The sequence below is a fragment of the Malaclemys terrapin genome, chromosome 9, assembly GCF_027887155.1.
Source record: "Malaclemys terrapin pileata isolate rMalTer1 chromosome 9, rMalTer1.hap1, whole genome shotgun sequence".
In the NCBI taxonomy this organism is placed as follows: domain Eukaryota; kingdom Metazoa; phylum Chordata; order Testudines; family Emydidae; genus Malaclemys; species Malaclemys terrapin.
The window spans coordinates 17,827,924-17,844,865 of record NC_071513.1 but is presented as its reverse complement, the minus strand read 5'-3'; the positions used below and the strand labels follow the sequence as shown (position 1 = coordinate 17,844,865).

The following is a 16,942-nucleotide window of genomic DNA, read 5'->3' as shown; positions in this document are numbered from 1 at the left end:
TCACCCTCGCTCTACACACTGGAACACAGATGACCCCGCCCCCGGCTGATTGAAGCCCCGCCCCGTCCCCTGTACTCGCCCTCCCCCCTCCCTTGCAGCGTCACGTGATGTTTTCGCCGTGGTACCGCTGAGGCAGCTTGTGTGAGTGAGAGTAGCAGAGCCCGGCGCGTTGCGACCGGCCGGGAGCGGCGAGCGAGAGGGCAAGCGTTGCAGTGACTGGCGAGCTCGCGTACGGAGCGGAGCGGAGCCCTCCGGCGCCTCATGTCCAGCCGGGCTTGGAGGACGCTTCCCTTGTGAGGGCGGATTCCCCCCTACCCCAGCTCGCTGGCCCCTAAGATGGCGAGTGGGATGAATGGCCCGGGCGGAGGAGGTGATAGTATCGCGGCCAGGGGCGCCGAGGCGGAGCTGGGCACCCGGAGCGTTGGAGGAGGGGTCGCACCCTGCCACGGGGCTGGAGTGCCTAGGACTGCTACTACGGCGGAGGAGCAGCAGGAGCTGGGCGAGAGCGGCCCCTACCCGCCCACTCAGCCTCACCACCTGCTGCTGCTGCTGAAAAGATCGCCCAGCGCCTCCTTGTGCCTGGTGCAGGAGGAGGAGGTGCCCGCTGCTGCGGCTCCCACAGGGCGAGGGGCCCTCTCTGGTGGGCGAGGTGGCCAGCCAGCTCCCACAGCACGAGGAGCTCCTCTTACAGCTGCTCCGTCCGTGGCTCCTGTGGGGGATGACGTGAGGAAATGTGGCTACCTGAGGAAGCAGAAGCATGGCCACAAGCGCTACTTTGTGCTGCGGGCTGAGAGCCACCTGGCCCCGGCGAGGCTTGAATACTATGACAGTGAGAAGAAGTTCAAGAGCAGCCTGAGGGCAGCGGCAGCTGCTAGTGGGTCTGCTGTCCTCTGCTGCCCCCCTCCCAAGCGAGTGATCCCCCTGTACCAGTGCTTCACAGTCAGCCGGAGGGCAGATGCCAAGCATAAGTACATCATTGCCCTTTATACCAAGGATGAATACTTTGCCATGTTGGCTGAGAATGAGGTGGAGCAGGAGGCCTGGTACCAGGCAATCAGTGAGCTCATGAACCAGAGCAAGAGGGGGTTCTTAGAACAGGAGGACCAGACAGATCAGCAGATGGATGAGGATGATGAACATTATGGAACTGCGCTTAGACCAGGCACCATATACAAAGAGGTGTGGCAGGTTAATGTGAAGCCCAAGGGACTGGGACAGACAAAGAACCTGACTGGTGTGTACAGGTTGTGCCTATCTAGCAAGGCTATCTACCTAGTAAAGTTGAATTCAGAGGTACCTGCTGTCCACTTGCAGCTAATGAACATCCGCCGTTGTGGGCACTCAGAGAACTTCTTCTTTATTGAGGTGGGCAGATCTGCTTCCATTGGGCCTGGTGAACTGTGGATGCAAGTGGATGATTCAGTAGTTGCCCAGAATATGCATGAGACCTTCCTAGAGACCATGAAAGCTCTCAAGGCCTTTACAGAATTCAGGCCCCGCAGCAAGAGCCAGTCATCTGGTGGTGGCAGTGGTACCAATCCTATCTCCTTTATCACCACTAGGAGGCATCTGGGCAACCTGCCTCCTAGCCAGACTGGCTTGCAGAGAAGATCCAGAACTGAGTGTGTTACTGGGGGGACTCCACCCACCACCAAGAGTAGCAGTTCATACCGCTTCAGAACATCTAGTGAAGGGGAAGGGACAATGACCAGACCTTTCAGATCAGTGACTGGGAGTCTGATCCATTTGAACACTGCAAGGATGAACTTGGGCCGGCAAGAAGGGAGTGGAAGGTACGTCAGAGCAGCTTTCACCTCTTCTTATCATACCAGGTCTGCCTCCCTCCCAGTGTCTCATTTCCCCTCCACCACCAGCCCCATTAGTGTTTCTTCCAGTAGTGGCCATGGCTCTGCCTCAGATACACTAACCAGGCCTTCCAGTTCATCTGTCTGTGGGTCCCCAAGTGATGGGGGCTTTATTTCTTCTGATGAATACGGCTCTAGCCCTGGGGATTTCAGGTACTTTCGTGTCAGAAGTAATACTCCAGATTCCTTGGGAAACACACCACCTATCAGAGAAGAGAATTGTTTAAGTGAATACATGTCCATGAATAAACAAACGGATGATAGCTCAAGGGATGACTATATGGAAGCTGAAAAATGCTTCAGAAAAAGAACTTATTCTTTGACTAAACCAACTTCTATAACAGTGCAGCAGAAAACAACACAAACCACAGCTTCTTTAGATGAAGATTCTGCAGGAAGGCACAGACAGTTACCTTGTTCGGAATCACCAAAATTAAAAGAGAGCCATGAACCTGACTACAGTGATGCTACCCTTGATTCTGTATGTAACCAAAGCAGAAGTAAAGCCAGGGATGATGGATACATGCCAATGATGCCAGGAGTTGCGTCTTCACTCGCAAGCAACAATGATTATTTGCCAATGACTCCTAAAAGTGTATCTGTCCCCAAACAAATTAGTAATTCTTGGTCGTCATCTCAGGTGGACTCCAGAGGATATATGATGATGTTTCCCAGGGCTAGTTCTTCACCTGTACGAAGTCCATTGGCTGGATGTATTTCTAAAGGGGGTAATGAAAAGGTGACAAATGAGTATATGGATATGTCACCTGGTAATTCAGCAGTTCCAAAACAGCCCAGTGATTCAAATTGTATTCATACCAACACTGTTTCCAAAGGCTTCAGTTCATATTTCTCTCTGCCACGAAGCTTTAAGACATTATCGGGACAAAATGGAGATCATAATGAATATGTTCCAATGTCCTCACCTGGAAAACTGTTATATGATGAACATGAAAATGTCAAATGTGTCAATAGTGAACCATTAGCTAATGGCATTTCTAAATCATCTGCTGTGAAAGTGTCAGATGAAGGACTTGCACAGAACAGGGCTACCAGGCCTACAAGACTTCCTCTAGGTACAAGAGGAAGTAATACTATACCAAGAATGTACGATCGAACAGTTCCACCTGAGCCAACTAGCCCTGGTGAATACATAAATATTGATTTCAGTGAAAAAGCAAGTAATACACCATATTCTTTATCTGCAGAAGGATCTCCATCATCTCTAGGATCGAGTAGTGACCACAGACAGTCGCCACTTTCTGATTACATGAGTGTTGACCTTGATGTGCAGTCACCAAAAGTATCAAAGGAACTGTCAAATTCTTTAACAGATATTTCAATTTATGCAAGTTCCAGTATCCCCAGAAACCAGCCAAATGATTATGCTAGACTTTCATTTGATACTGCTTGTGTTAGCAGTACAAGTAGTAGGGCTGATGATTACACAGAGATGACTTTCAACATGGCAACGACACCACTTAGGCCTTTTACCGCAGAATCCAGCAATGGTATAAAGATTGATAGTCCTTCTTCCATTGTAAATCGACTGTGCATTGTTGACAGATATTCAGGTAGCAGTAGCTTCTCTGTTCCTAGCTCTGATTCTCCCATGGGACCTAAGGTGATTCGAGCTGACCCACAAGGCAGAAGAAGGCACAGTTCTGAAACATTCTCGTCTACTGGGGCTGTAACTACTTCCTCTTCTTTCTTTACTGATAGTAGCAAAAGACACAGCTCTGCCTCATTTGACAATGTTTGGTTGAAACCCGAGGAAAACATTTCTGATGGTCACGAAAGCAAGATGTCCAGGGATACCTCAACTGGATTTCAGAATGGCTTAAACTACATAGCTTTGAATTTATGTGATGATTCTATGAACTGTGAGGCAAGCACTAATACACCAACTTGCCATCTTCAAAATGGTACTTCAAATTTGGACAGTGGAGCTTATGTAAGCATAGATTTCACCAGATCTGATGGTTTGAAGTGTAACTCTGCAAGTAAAGGTTTGTAACTTTAAAAATGTTTTCATATGAAATGTTTTGGTACAGGAATTCAATGTCACAGTTGATCTAAACATAGTAATTGACTTATATTTTAAAATGGGGAAATATTACTGTAAATTTCTGTATGTCTTATTTTAAGTTGTTTCTGGTATCACAACAGCGTGGTAGGCATAGAAGAAATGCAAAAGTCAGTATCTGGCCTGAAGAGCTTAGCATTATCTAGCCCACTCTTCTATTTTAATATTTTGCTCGATGGGTCAATGTATTGTCTAACTACCGTCAAGCTGGACTGTATAAAATATTTTAACTTGATAAAACCTTGATCATGCTCTAAATCATGGCTTCTCAATCTACGGTCATGATCACCCTACTCTTGTTTATGACAGGTGGGATCCCAAATTTTCTTCTTTTGTAACATGGGATAATGGAAAAGATCAAAAACCACTAAATTGAGTTTAAAAATCCAATTTGGATTTCAAATACAGTGCTTTAATAAAATGAAAAGAAATGAACTTTATGTTCTTATATGGCTGGTATGTGGAGTCCTGCTCTTTTCAAGTACAGTCAAATCTCTATGTTCTGAAACTCGGTTAACCAGACCTCTAGGTTGCCCAGAAGTTTGTCTCCCCTGAGATTTCTGTTCTTGATATCTCTCTATCCTGCTGAGAATCCATCTTCTGAAACATCTTCTGAGGGTTTAAAAAAGAAGTTTATGGAAAGCAGGATGCCAAGAAGCTAAGTTCCTGCAAAGTTTAGTAATTCTGTTCCTTGATATCCCTACCCTCCAACTTCATTATCTTAAGTATGAGTTTCCAGCAGGATATGAGGGGTTGGTAGGCCCATAAATCCCCACTCTCCTGTATCTCCTCCTGAGCATCTGCTGAGCCATTCAGCCTATGGGAAGCCAGATAATTGTATTAATAGGAGCAATCAGCAGGTTTTGAAGTCTGTACACAGGATCGGGAAACAGAATGCAAACGTCAAAGCTGGGTGGCCAGGTTTCCCTCATTTGAATCTTAACCAGTTTAAAGTAATTAAAGTATCAATTGTATTTATCTCTAATGTATACATTAAAAACAAAACAAACAAAACAGTCCTGGGAGAAATGACAACTCTTGACTGACTACCCTTAAGCAGATGGGGGAAAAGAAATATTAAGCTCTCTGCTGTTCTGGAGGCAGTAGGAAATGGTAGTTCCTCAGCTGGATCTCTTATTGTGGTTCCATCCACACTCTCCACCTCATGAAGCATCTGTCAGTATTTATGTCCTACCATACGCTGTATTTCTTAAATCCTAGAACTTCAAGACTTTACCTTGGAAGCACAATCCATATTTTGAGGTGTATATACTATTATCCTCTAGCCCCTCATGATAGTCCACTTCTGATTATCTTCTCCTGTGCAGGGAAGGAAACAGTAGATAGCAAACAGCAATATCTTTACCTCTTCCTTTGCAAAAATGGTATTTGTAGTTTGTAACTTATGATGAAATATCTAGTCATAGTTGAACAGTGGTATTTTGTCCACTCTTGTAAACAGTGAGGAGAGAAAAAGAAAAAACGGGAAAAGGTATTAATAGCTATCCTATACTTTCACTGCTTGGGAATGCAAAGCAATCTTTATACCTCTAATTAGAGTAATAGACTATGTAATGTTGAATAATCTATTTTCTATCTTCACCTTAAAGTCTGTACATATGTTTAAATTTAGTTGTAAGATATTATGTATGAATTTAAAATTTGAGAGCCTTTAATACTGGAAGCTATAACACTGACTCAGATAGCATACTATTTGAAGTCTGGCAGCCACTGCTTGGGGCTTCTCAGAAATGTGTGGTTTGCCTTGTTTTCTTTGTTTTTGCTTGTTTTCTTGGTTGGGATCAAATTTAGAAGACTCTGAAAGTTGCCAATCCAAAAAAAAAAAAAAAGCTTTTTTCTGAAGTGCCAAAGGCCTCTAACTTCAAAAGATCTGCCCACTAAATCAAAAGCATTTTGGTTGATACAGCCAATTTGATGAAAAATCCTACTGATCTTAGGTTTTAAAGTCCTGTAAGGATGCTATGTTGTAATTATATTCAGTAAAGTATAATTTCCCACATAGTGGGAGAAAGATCAGAGGAGCCAATTCTGGCCATGTTACTAATCTTGCATATAAAAAATATTTAAAGGGAATCTAAAAAGTTGCACTTCTGTCTGAAACATTTTATTTATTAGTGTTACAGAAAATATCTAAAATTACTGTGATTGGAAGTTTTTTTTTCTGTAATCCCTTCCTCCTTTCTGCCTCTAATTTTGTTTATTTTATGCATTTGATAGCACTTTGCATACAGTTGGTTTCAATGTTTCTTTTGTACATTCAGTTGGGTTGTTATGTAAGTCTTTCATATATTGGCAAAAGCTTTTAAAAACAGAAGAGATTGTGTTCATAAAACTTTACACTTGCCCGAGCTGCTTGCAGTACATGATATTGCTAGATTTCAAGTTGATGGTGGCCCTTTAACTATTAAAAATATATATTCTTTCAAAACAAGGTCCAAAAGCCAGTTTCCTCCTAAAAGCAGCATAATATAATTATGGTACATAAAGAAGTGAGGTGGGTGGTGTGTGTGCATTTATGGGTGGGCCTCAGACAGACTCAGTGGTGAACAAACTAATGTATAATACTATAATTTACTTATTTAAGTTCAGATAAATTTTCTATATCACTTACCAATTGTTGATCCAAGTTAGATATGGGGTCTTAACATTCATTCAGCACATCCAGAGTGTATATCTGGACCATAACAAGAACATGGCTTACAAAAATGGTTTAATTTTTTCACAGATCATCATTAATAAAGTCCCTACTCACTAAACAAAACTTTGCCATGTTCTATTATGGTAAGGTTTTGATTTTAATATTTAATAAGAAAACATAGCATTTCTCTCCCCAAAGTGATGGATTTTGTGACAGGATTTTAAACAAAAAAGCTAAAATTCTTTAAATTTTTTATTTTGGACAAGGAAGGTTCCTTCCTCTTAAGTCTGACCAGGAGTGATACGTCTCTGTAACAAATTAATGTGTTTACTACATTTGCAAACTTTTGGCTGAGCTTTACATTCTCTCCCATTCTGCCCTCCCCCCACCCCCTTCTTAAATCCTACTCCTCACTCAATTTGTTTGCATGGGGGGAAAAAATCCACTTTTAAGGTGACTCCTGTGTATAATGAAATATTTGTCTTTAAAAATGGTTTAGTATGTTTAATGATTATGTATATTTATCTAATGTAAAGATACAATCTAGCTAAGGTATACAGTTTTAACTGCAGCATTTATATGAGAGGGAGTGTGCTTCCTAATGCACTACTGATCCCAAGTTCTGCTTCCTAAATTTCATCTGGTTCAGTGATGTGAAACAACCCTTCATATTTCCCCATTCATGAAATGGAAAGAGGAGGGGCAGGATGTTAACCCTAAATGGATGGAAAAAGAAAACTGGTCTGCCTTAAGGCTTTTTAGGCCTAGGCAAAATTGGGTTCTAAGGTGGTTAGACTATATAGTACTAAAATAATACAGGATTTTGATTTCTAATGTTTACATTTTTAGGAATTCATTGAACAAAACAGCTTCCTCTTTGAAGTTGTCACATGATATTAAGAGGCAAGCATTTTGCGTTTTTGATTATATGAATCTGAGTCATGGAATTTTGTCCTCGAGTGCAGAACTCTAAAGCCACTTCAAACAGTGTTCTGTTAATGTATACCTTATTATTGCACCTTGTAGAAACTGAGGTGGATAATGAGAATCGGGTTATAATAAACTATAGGAAAGAATTATATATAGTTAAAGTGTGTTTCTTCAAGACAAAACATTACTCTGTTCAGAGAAAATGTTATATGCAGCTTATTATCACCCCACCTTTTCCCCTCCCACTCTTGTATCATGTTTCTTCTTACATGTTTTGCATAACATTTTTATGCTAATTATCTTGGAGCCTTTGAAATAAAAGACCTTTTAAAATGCAAGTGTCTCTAGATTTAGAAGGGAAGCTAAAGGCTGTAAAACAGAATTTATTCTAATTTCTTTCATGGTAGTTTTCATCATTTAGATTTATAAACATGACGGGAAATAATGCATATCGGTCATTCTGAAAAAGTCACAAATCGGGAGTTTTATTTAACTATCTTTTAGTAGTTAATAATTAAAATTCTGCAGTTACTTGACCAGTAACTGCCCTTTTTGGATTTGAGGCTTGTGGCTTTTTAAAATTCTCTTCAAACTGAGGCAGTTTTATATTGGCAGAGTAGTATATTAAAAATAACTTTAAGTAACCTACTGTAATATGTCTGCACATTGACATATACCCTGCATCTTTGAAGTCAGTATGGTAGGGATAATACCTCTTGGAGAAACATTTTAATCTTGTGGTAACATATTTTAACAACCTGAGTGACTTGCTGCAATGCTTAAAAATACACAGGATCACTTCTCAAGTGTAGGTGAATGAACTATTGAAAGCAGAACAGATTTTCTCTCACTGTTTATAGCGTAGGAGTGAATTAATTATGATATCTTTGACCAAAATTCATTTTTACTTGTAACTTAAGAAAAAAGCTGAATTAAGAAAAATAACTCTCTTGACACTGTGACATATTACATTTTGTTAAATATAATCTGATACTGCTCTGATTGTGCTAATGCAGATTCTGAATCCTTGGTTGCAGCTAGTTTTCAAACATATTTCCCTCCCCCGCCCCCTTTAATTGTTGCTCCCAATCACAAATTTCCTGTTTCTCTCAAATGTAGCCACAATGGCCACATGCGGCCATCAGGGGCTTTTCTTGCAGCCAGAACCTCCTGGAGGGGCAGAGCAGTGGCCCCTCCCCTGGGGCCGCCACCAGTGGTTGGGCCCTGCCCCCCTCTGGAGACACAAAAGCTGGAGGAGCAGGCTGGGAGGGGTCGGGTGGGGGGCAGGCTACAGCCACAGGGCTTTGATCTCCACCCCTGGGCCTGTCACTTGGACATGGGACTTTGGACTCGGTTCCCTGGCTGCACAGGGTGGTGGGCTCTGGCCCCAAGCTCACGCCTCCTCCATCGCCCGGGCTCCTATTGCCCGCCCTACCCACTTTCCTATCCAGGGCTTAATTTGTCCCCAGGCTTGCCAGGGCTGAGTAAGTCTGCTGTAAAAAGTGATATTTGTATGTTTGTTAATAACACTTTTCACAGCAGACTTAGTAGCTAGCAAGTTTTTTTTTAAAAGAAGCAAGCAACAAAAAAAGCAAAAGAATCAACAACAACAAAAAAGAGGCAAGAATGTGCAAAGCACCTATTAGTGTTTCTGTTCTGTTTAGGTTCAGTAAAGAATAGAGACAACTCTATATTATTTTTATTGAGTCTGTGTAAAAAAAAACTCCTACATAAATAAATTACAATTATTTGGACATGTATATGTGCATATTTATTTGTTTTTCCTAAAGTTAATTATTTTAGGAAAAAGTGTCAGAGCAGCCATTAGCAAGAGATAGCTACCAAAAATTTTGTTCTGAGAATCTGGAGCATGTACTATAACTAGTAACTTCAGTGATGTGTGAGCAAGTCTAGAAAATGAAAATGAACCAGCCTTGCCTGCTGAGGAAGGCTAAGTTATTTTTTTAATTCAATATTGAATGGATCTCTGTTTTTCTCTTTCATCTTAAATTAGAGCCTTAGGTTAGTGCCTTGTTACTGCCCTTCTACAATTGCCTCTACAATTTCAAACTCTCTCTTCCTAATTTTGCATTTGAAGGTGTAGAAATCACATCATTCCTCTTGTGGATGGGTGGGAGCAAAAGCTTGTAAAGCTTATCCAATCCTTCCAGGAACTCCTAAGTCTGCTCAGGTTTACTTACTGCTGGACATTGCCTCCATTTATTTATTTTATTTTCTTATGCTCACTGGAATGCAGCAATAGGTGCAGTTCATCTTGTTCACTTTTGTGAGCACTGTCCGAGTAAATTCTCTGTCTTATTCTGAAAAGACCTAGTGGGTTTGTCTCATCCTGAATTTTGGATCCATTAACTCATGGGGAAAAAAGTTGGGTTTGGATGATATGAGATTAGCAAGGCTGAATTGTAGTTGTATTCCTTGGACATAATTTGGTATCTATGGATTTCTAGGAGCTCCTGTGTTCCAGTAGACCCCTGTTTCTACTTGTTCCTTCAGTTCACTTTTGAGAAGAGAGGATTCTTGAATCCACTCTCTAGTAAAATAAACAACAAAAAAGATCTTCAATCTAATTTTATTTAAAACAATCTAGGAGAGTATCAACTGAGTTTCAACTAAAAGAGGACTGGAGTAATAAATAACTGGGGAAAGAATTGTTTAAATCTTTGTTTTTGGAGGCAGGGGATAAAATTTTCTGCTGTTTGTCCTTATACTTTGATAGTGTACTGCTGTGTGATTCATACTTAAATGGCTGTAATGACCTGGAGAGCTGCCTTATTGGCCCACCCTGTAAATTGCTGTTTGACTTCTTTCCTCACATGTAGCTTAATTAGCATATTAAAGACAATCTAATGATCAGTTTATACTATACTATTACACAGGTTGAAACACAAATGTTGTCCTCACCCGTTTTTGAGAATTAAAATACGCCTGCCAGATCAAGAGAAGAGAAGGAACAAGCACTCATCCAAGTTCACTAGGGAGAAAGAAAAGCTGATCAGTTCTGTTCTAGTTGAAACTGAAGCAGTCTCAGAAAGTTCATGAGCCTTAGTAACAGTTTAAATGTTAGTTGAGAGACCCTTGAACATTAGGAAGTTGTGGGATAGCTGAAGGCTGTAATGAGGCAGAGGTAATCAGTCTAATCCATTAAGTCTGTCAGGATGACAAATCTGAAACATATAATGGTGTCCAAAGGCTCTTGAGTTCTTAGAGTTTGGATTTTGAGGGTTTTTGCTTTTGATCACTGGTTCAGGAGCAATGTTTAGAAAAAGTTGATTGGCCTGCAAAAGGGTTCTCCTGCTCCCTCCAGCAGGTAATGAAACACAAGGTGTTAATGCAAAAGGGTTGCCTACTTTAAAAATTTTTTTTAGTATTTTTGCTGTATTGCTGAATATTTACAGTATAAATCTCTAGTAGTCTGGCAAAACCATGACCGAAGTACACATTATTATTCTCTTAGTAAAGGCTTACGAGATCACTTGCACTATAAGCAGATCTGTTTCCACATTTGAGGTTCTATGCTCGTCCAGTAAAATGGAGAAAAAATATTGGACTTTTTTTTCACTTGTTAAAATTGACACACAGCTTTTGAAGCAAATTTTGTGAAACTGTTTTATGACGTTAATATTTAGTAACAAATATTGAACAAAAGTAAAATACCTGTGCTATTGTATGTTGATTATCAATAATCTAGTGAGTCCCTTTGAGTAAAATGTTAACAATTGTTCTGTTTGAACGCTGCGTTTTCAAGCTTTCAGACCGTATACATCATTAGTTCTATTATAACCATTCTTGAGATATAACCACTAAAACCGTGTTAAATTGAAGTTTGCCACCATGTGTTCCTCCCACACCCAATCAGAATAATACTTGGCTCGTATATAACACTTTTCATTAGTACATCACTGTGCTTTACCAAGGAGCTAAGGATCACAATCCTCATTTTACAGACGGGGAAACTGAAGGACAGACTGACTTGTCCAAGCTCATCCATCAGGCCAATGGCAGAGCTGGGAATCTCCCAGGTCTTCCAAATTGCAGTCTAGTGCTCTAGCCACTGTCTCCACCAATGTGATTTTAATGTCAGTATCTTGCAAACAACTATGGCTAGAAAGGAATGTTTTTACAGTTTTGGAAAGGGGGTGTATTTCAGGTTTCCAGTGGTGTAAAACTTTCATTTTTTAATTCTGATGATTCACATGATCAGTTGAACACTAAAATCTACTTATTTTTTAAGCTCTTAAAGCTCTTTTGTTATGTTTGTACAGTGCCTTGCAGAATGGAACTTGAACTTTTAGGAACTACTATAAAACAAATATCAGGTATACCTCATGAAACTTAAAGAATATGGTGACAACTGAACTAAGAATTAAAATTAAATGGTTGAATAAAACTCGTTGCTATTTATAAACTGTATGGCATGTGATAGTTTTTCTTTAGTGATTATAGAAACTTCATGGTGTACAGTGTTGTCACTGTTTTGTGGTCTGGAAAGAAATTAACTGGAAAAAGTACACTGTACATAGAGAAATAACTTCCTGGAAAATCTGACTTTTGAATCCAACAAATGAGTCACCAGCTAGACAGTTCGGTTAACTATGATAACATGAAGGATAACTGAGAAATCCTTCTTTTTGTGAAGTAACACTTTTACTATGTTGGGAATGAATATCTCATAATTTTTTGTCCCTCATCTTAAAATTTGGTTTATTGTGTCAGCATGTTGTTTTCATGAAGCTACCCTTTTATCACATGTGGAGAGAGTGGGAATTGACAGTGGTTATTAATACTTAAAGTAGTATATTTTTGTTTTCGGATTTATGTATAATTGTAAGGGAAGTAGATATAAGCAGTTTAATGGGAATTGTTAATTGTGAATGTTAAGTTTTGTAGGCAACACACAGAGTTCATAATGGATCCATCTATTTGTATTCTGTATTTATATAGAATTATAAAACTATACAAAGTATCACATCCGTTAACTAAAAGTGCAAACTTTTTTTTTTTTTTTTTTTTTTTTTTACTATAGAATCTAACAACTCAATAGTGTTAGCAAATTCAGTAAATATAATGAGTTCCCTTTGGGGTTTGTTTAGTAGCATAACTTTTTTTTTTTTTTTTGGTGGATGGTAAGAGTTCAATTTTTGTAAACTTTTTCTGGTTGATTTTAGTTTCCCTAAATTTAATATAACTAAAATTCATGGATATACTTACAAATGATGTTAAAATGTGTGAGAGAGGGTTGTTAACCTAAATATACAGGCTAAATTTTTTGTCTACACTACCCACGTTTTAGCGACACAGCTGTGCCGCTACAGCCGTGCTGCTAAAAGGCACGCAGTGTAGCTGCTGTTTGTCGGTGGGATAGAGCTCTCCTGCCGACAAAAAAAACTTTCACTCCCAACGAGCGGCAGCAGCTTTGTCCGCAGAAGAGTGCTTTTCGTCGGTAAAACTTTTTTGTCGTTCAGGAGGTAGGGGGAGTGTTTAAACGCCCCTGAACAACAAAAGTTTTGCCAACCATGTTCCAGTGTAGATAAAGCCTTAGTGAGGCACTTTTGAATGACATCTTTTCCCAAAGGGAACAGTGTGGTTCTTCGCTCCCACCCATGCCAAGCCAGCTTGTTTTATTGTTTATAAACTCATGCTAAAAAGCTGAGTTTGCAGTATAATTTTTTTAACTAGATAGCAAGAGAAGCTAAAATGTTGTTGGGATTGATGATGGACTTCTTTAGACAGCTAAAGTTTTGAGAGCTTTTAACAATGTGATGAAGCAGACAGGGTAATTAAATAAAGATAAAAAACCAAAATGTACAAAAGATTAATAAGATACACTAAACTGACAAACATGGTTACTTATTAAAATGACAGTTCTCTTTAAAATGTTGACAAATATCTGGGGTCTCTGTAATTTTGTTGCGTTTGCTTTGCAAAAATTGGACCCAAAACATAAAATATTACTGGATGAAAGCCAAAAGAAAATCCATTCCACTTACTGAAAATTGTTGTACTTCAGGCCAGTGATTTAGAAAAATTTAGCAATCTTCTTCAGCAGTAATGCTCTATAGTGAACTGTAACTAGATATACAGAATCCATTATTGCTGTAAAATTCCAGAATTTCTGGCTTTTCATAGTTCTAGAGCGATCAGATGTGTTTACCCTTTCACTGGCAAACAGTTTGTCCTATAGATTCTAAGTTGCGTTTGTAGGGTGAGCAGCTAGAAACCTGTTTGTAAACTGAGCAGATTTAATCTGTAAGTCACTTGGACCATAAATATAGAACCCCACATAATAGCCATATCCAACAGTATGAGTACAGCTTTCAAAAATTGCATGATACCAGTCATTTTTGTATTTTTTATTATTATTTAACATTAGTAGCACCTAGATGCCAGCCCGGGTGGGGCTCCATTGTGCTTGGGAAGTGTACAATCATAAAATATCAGTCCCTCCCTCAAAGAACTTACAGTCAAAAAGACAAAAGTTAACAGGTGGATGAGACAAATGGGTTGGGGTGGAAGGCAGGGGAGATGGGGTAATAAAATTTGTGAAATGTGCAGATGAACTGATCCTGAACCCATGACGAATGGTAAATGCAACTTACCACTTGCCTAGCCTTCATCAGGTTGCGGGTCACTATGTGCATTACAGAAGAAGTGAGTTTTGAAGAGGGACTTGAAGGAGGATAAGGTATGGTGGCTTTGTGGATTTTGACTGTGAGCTTTTCCCATTCATAAGAGGCAGCATGAAAGAAAGTCTAAACGCACTTTTAGAGAAGCTGAAGCCATGTCTACACTATCACTTATGTGGGCAAAACTTATGTCGCTCTGGGGTGTGACGCCCCCTCCCACACCCGAAACATAAGTTACGCCACCATATGTGGTAGTGTGCACAGTGCTATGTTGTCAGGAGAACTTCTCCCCCTGATATAGCTACTGTCACTTGTTGGGGGGTGGGGAGGGGTTATGTCAACAGGAGAACTCTCTGCTGTTGTCATACAGTGGCTACATGAGACAGCCTACAGCAGCGCAGATGCATTGGTATAGCTGTGCTGCTGTAAGTTCTCTAGTGTAGATGCAGTGTTAGAATCAGGTGATCGAGATTGACGTTGGCAGAGTGAAGATAGGAGTCAATCTTACAATTAGAGAAAAGGCTTGATAAAGTTGTCAAGCATTTTGAAAGCAAGAGCAAGAAGTTTGTGCTTGATGCGGTGGACAAAGGGGAGTCCAAAAAAAAAAAGAAAAGTGTGTACACAGGGGAGTCAGTGATGAGCCGGGAAGATAATGTTAGTGCACAGCATTTTGAGCAGACTTGAGGGGGATGAAATTAGAGATAGCGAGTCCAGAGAGAAAAAGATTATAAAAGTCAAAGTGTGAGATGATGTGGTCTTGGACAAGAGTTTCAGCAGTATGGATGGAGAAGAAAGGTCAGATCAGATCTTGGAGATATTGCATAGGAAGAAGTGGCATGATTTAGACACAGTGTGTATGTGTGGGTCAAAAGAAAGGACCGAGTCAGAGATTGAGCCAAGATTATAGGCTTGAGTGGTTGACGATGGTGGTGTTGACCACAGTGATGCAGAAAAGGGAGAATTTCCGGGGAAAGATTGGGAGCTCCATTTTGTCCATTCATTTTAAATCTTAGTTGATGGCTGGACATTACAAGGAAATACAGACTGAAATTTTAGTTCAGATGGAAGAGCAGTCCAGAATAGAGAGCTGATTATCTGACACAATATCCACCTATGTCAATGTCTCCACCTAAAACAGAGAAGTTATCACACTGAGGAGAAACTGTTTAAACAATTTTAAAGGATCACTGCTCCACTGATCTGTGGTGCAAGTGAAGTATTTATTTCACTTTTGGGAAGACTCTCTCCAGTTCAAAGATGTCTATAGATTAATTATTATGACATTTCTAGGAATTTCATCAGCCTTTCATTTGTCCAGTTACATTCTAGATTTACAACATAATAGAAAATTCACCAGTATGTCAACTAGATTCTAACTATATTTGCTAAGATATATACTAATAATTCCTGATGTACAAAAAAGGCAGTTTGTCCCCACTTACCATAGATTTAACATTGGAGTGTTGTAGAGGGGGACATATGCTGAGAAGACTTTTTTACAAAATAGGCTACTAAACATACACATTCTGGACTTATCAGAGATGCAACCACTGATGGATTAGCAGGGATGAGATGGACATATCTTCCCCTCCCATGTAAACTCCACTGTTCTGTGGACAATGTCCCCTTCGATGCAGAAAAGGACTAATGCATTTTCCCTTCTCATCCTCAACTTTTTGTACATTGTTGAATCAATGTTATTCAGTAATTTAAGCTAAACTTGTCATATTATAAAAGTACATTTTGTGATGCATTATTCTTGCTTTGTTTCTGTATACTTACAAAATGTAATAAAGGTAAATGGTTTCCCAGCTATTACTGTGATTCAGTGATAGTCTAAAGTAATAGAAACATGTTCCATCTTAAGTTCTTATTTCTCCAAGTAGCTTTTATCTTTGGGTATTTGTCTGAGCTGACTGTGAATCATGTAGTCTGTTTTACTACTGTCAGTCCTTGTATCCTTTTGAGTTGCAGTCAAAAATGTTATCCAAAAATATTAGTCATTCATGTGAGCAGGTAATGCAATGAATTTCGAATTTGCTGCATCTTCTTCAATGTTGTGCAAGGGTGGTGGACTGTTGTGTGGGGTTGTGCTGACAGGAAAAGTGTACAGATTAACCTCAGATTATCTTTCTGTATAAAGTAAATTAAAGAAAAGTAGGTTGATGTGGAGAAAAATCCCAATTTAGTCTTACTCATGAAGCTTTTTTAACTATCTCTGTTAATTACATAGTTGTATCATGGATTGCTGCTTGTAAGACAAAAAGATATCTTTGTTTTTCCTAAATTACAATTTCCCAGATTTTTAGAAATGTATTTATTTATTTATTTGTATTGTATGCCTTTTGTACCACTTTAGGACAGCTAAATGAAGTTGAAAGGAAAAATATTTCAGAATTGAAATTTAACTAGAACTGCAGTTCTAGAAACTAAGTCAAATTACATAAATTATCAGCTAGCATAATAGAGAAATTTGCTTTTCAAAGTAAATTTTATACCATTTATTTACTTACCTCTTCAGTTAATAGGAAATTGGCTGGTGAGAGAACTTGATCAACTACCAGTACCTAATTTCTTAATAGACTCAATCATATTCCCATTAACTTCAGTGGGAACTGGACTTTGCCCAATGAGTACCATATTATGGAAGAAAAAAACAGTTTAAACTCTCAGAGCTGAATCTTCAAGTGGCACAAAACAGTCCTAAACTTGGCAGACTTTGCCTTCTGAGAATTTTGCCTGCCTAGGAGATTCTCCA

The 16,942-nt window shown here is 39.5% G+C and overlaps 1 protein-coding gene across 1 annotated transcript in view; it reads left to right on the top strand.

Annotated features, from left to right (window-relative positions):
• Nucleotides 1–131: 131 nt before the first annotated feature.
• The window catches only part of IRS4 (insulin receptor substrate 4), a 30,552-nt gene continuing 13,741 nt past the window's right edge, over nt 132–16,942 (top strand). The window contains exon 1 of the mRNA XM_054038886.1: nt 132–3,874. Coding sequence (XP_053894861.1) covers nt 337–3,874 — 3,538 coding nt within the window. The 5' untranslated portion in view covers nt 132–336. The remainder of the gene's footprint in view (nt 3,875–16,942) is intronic.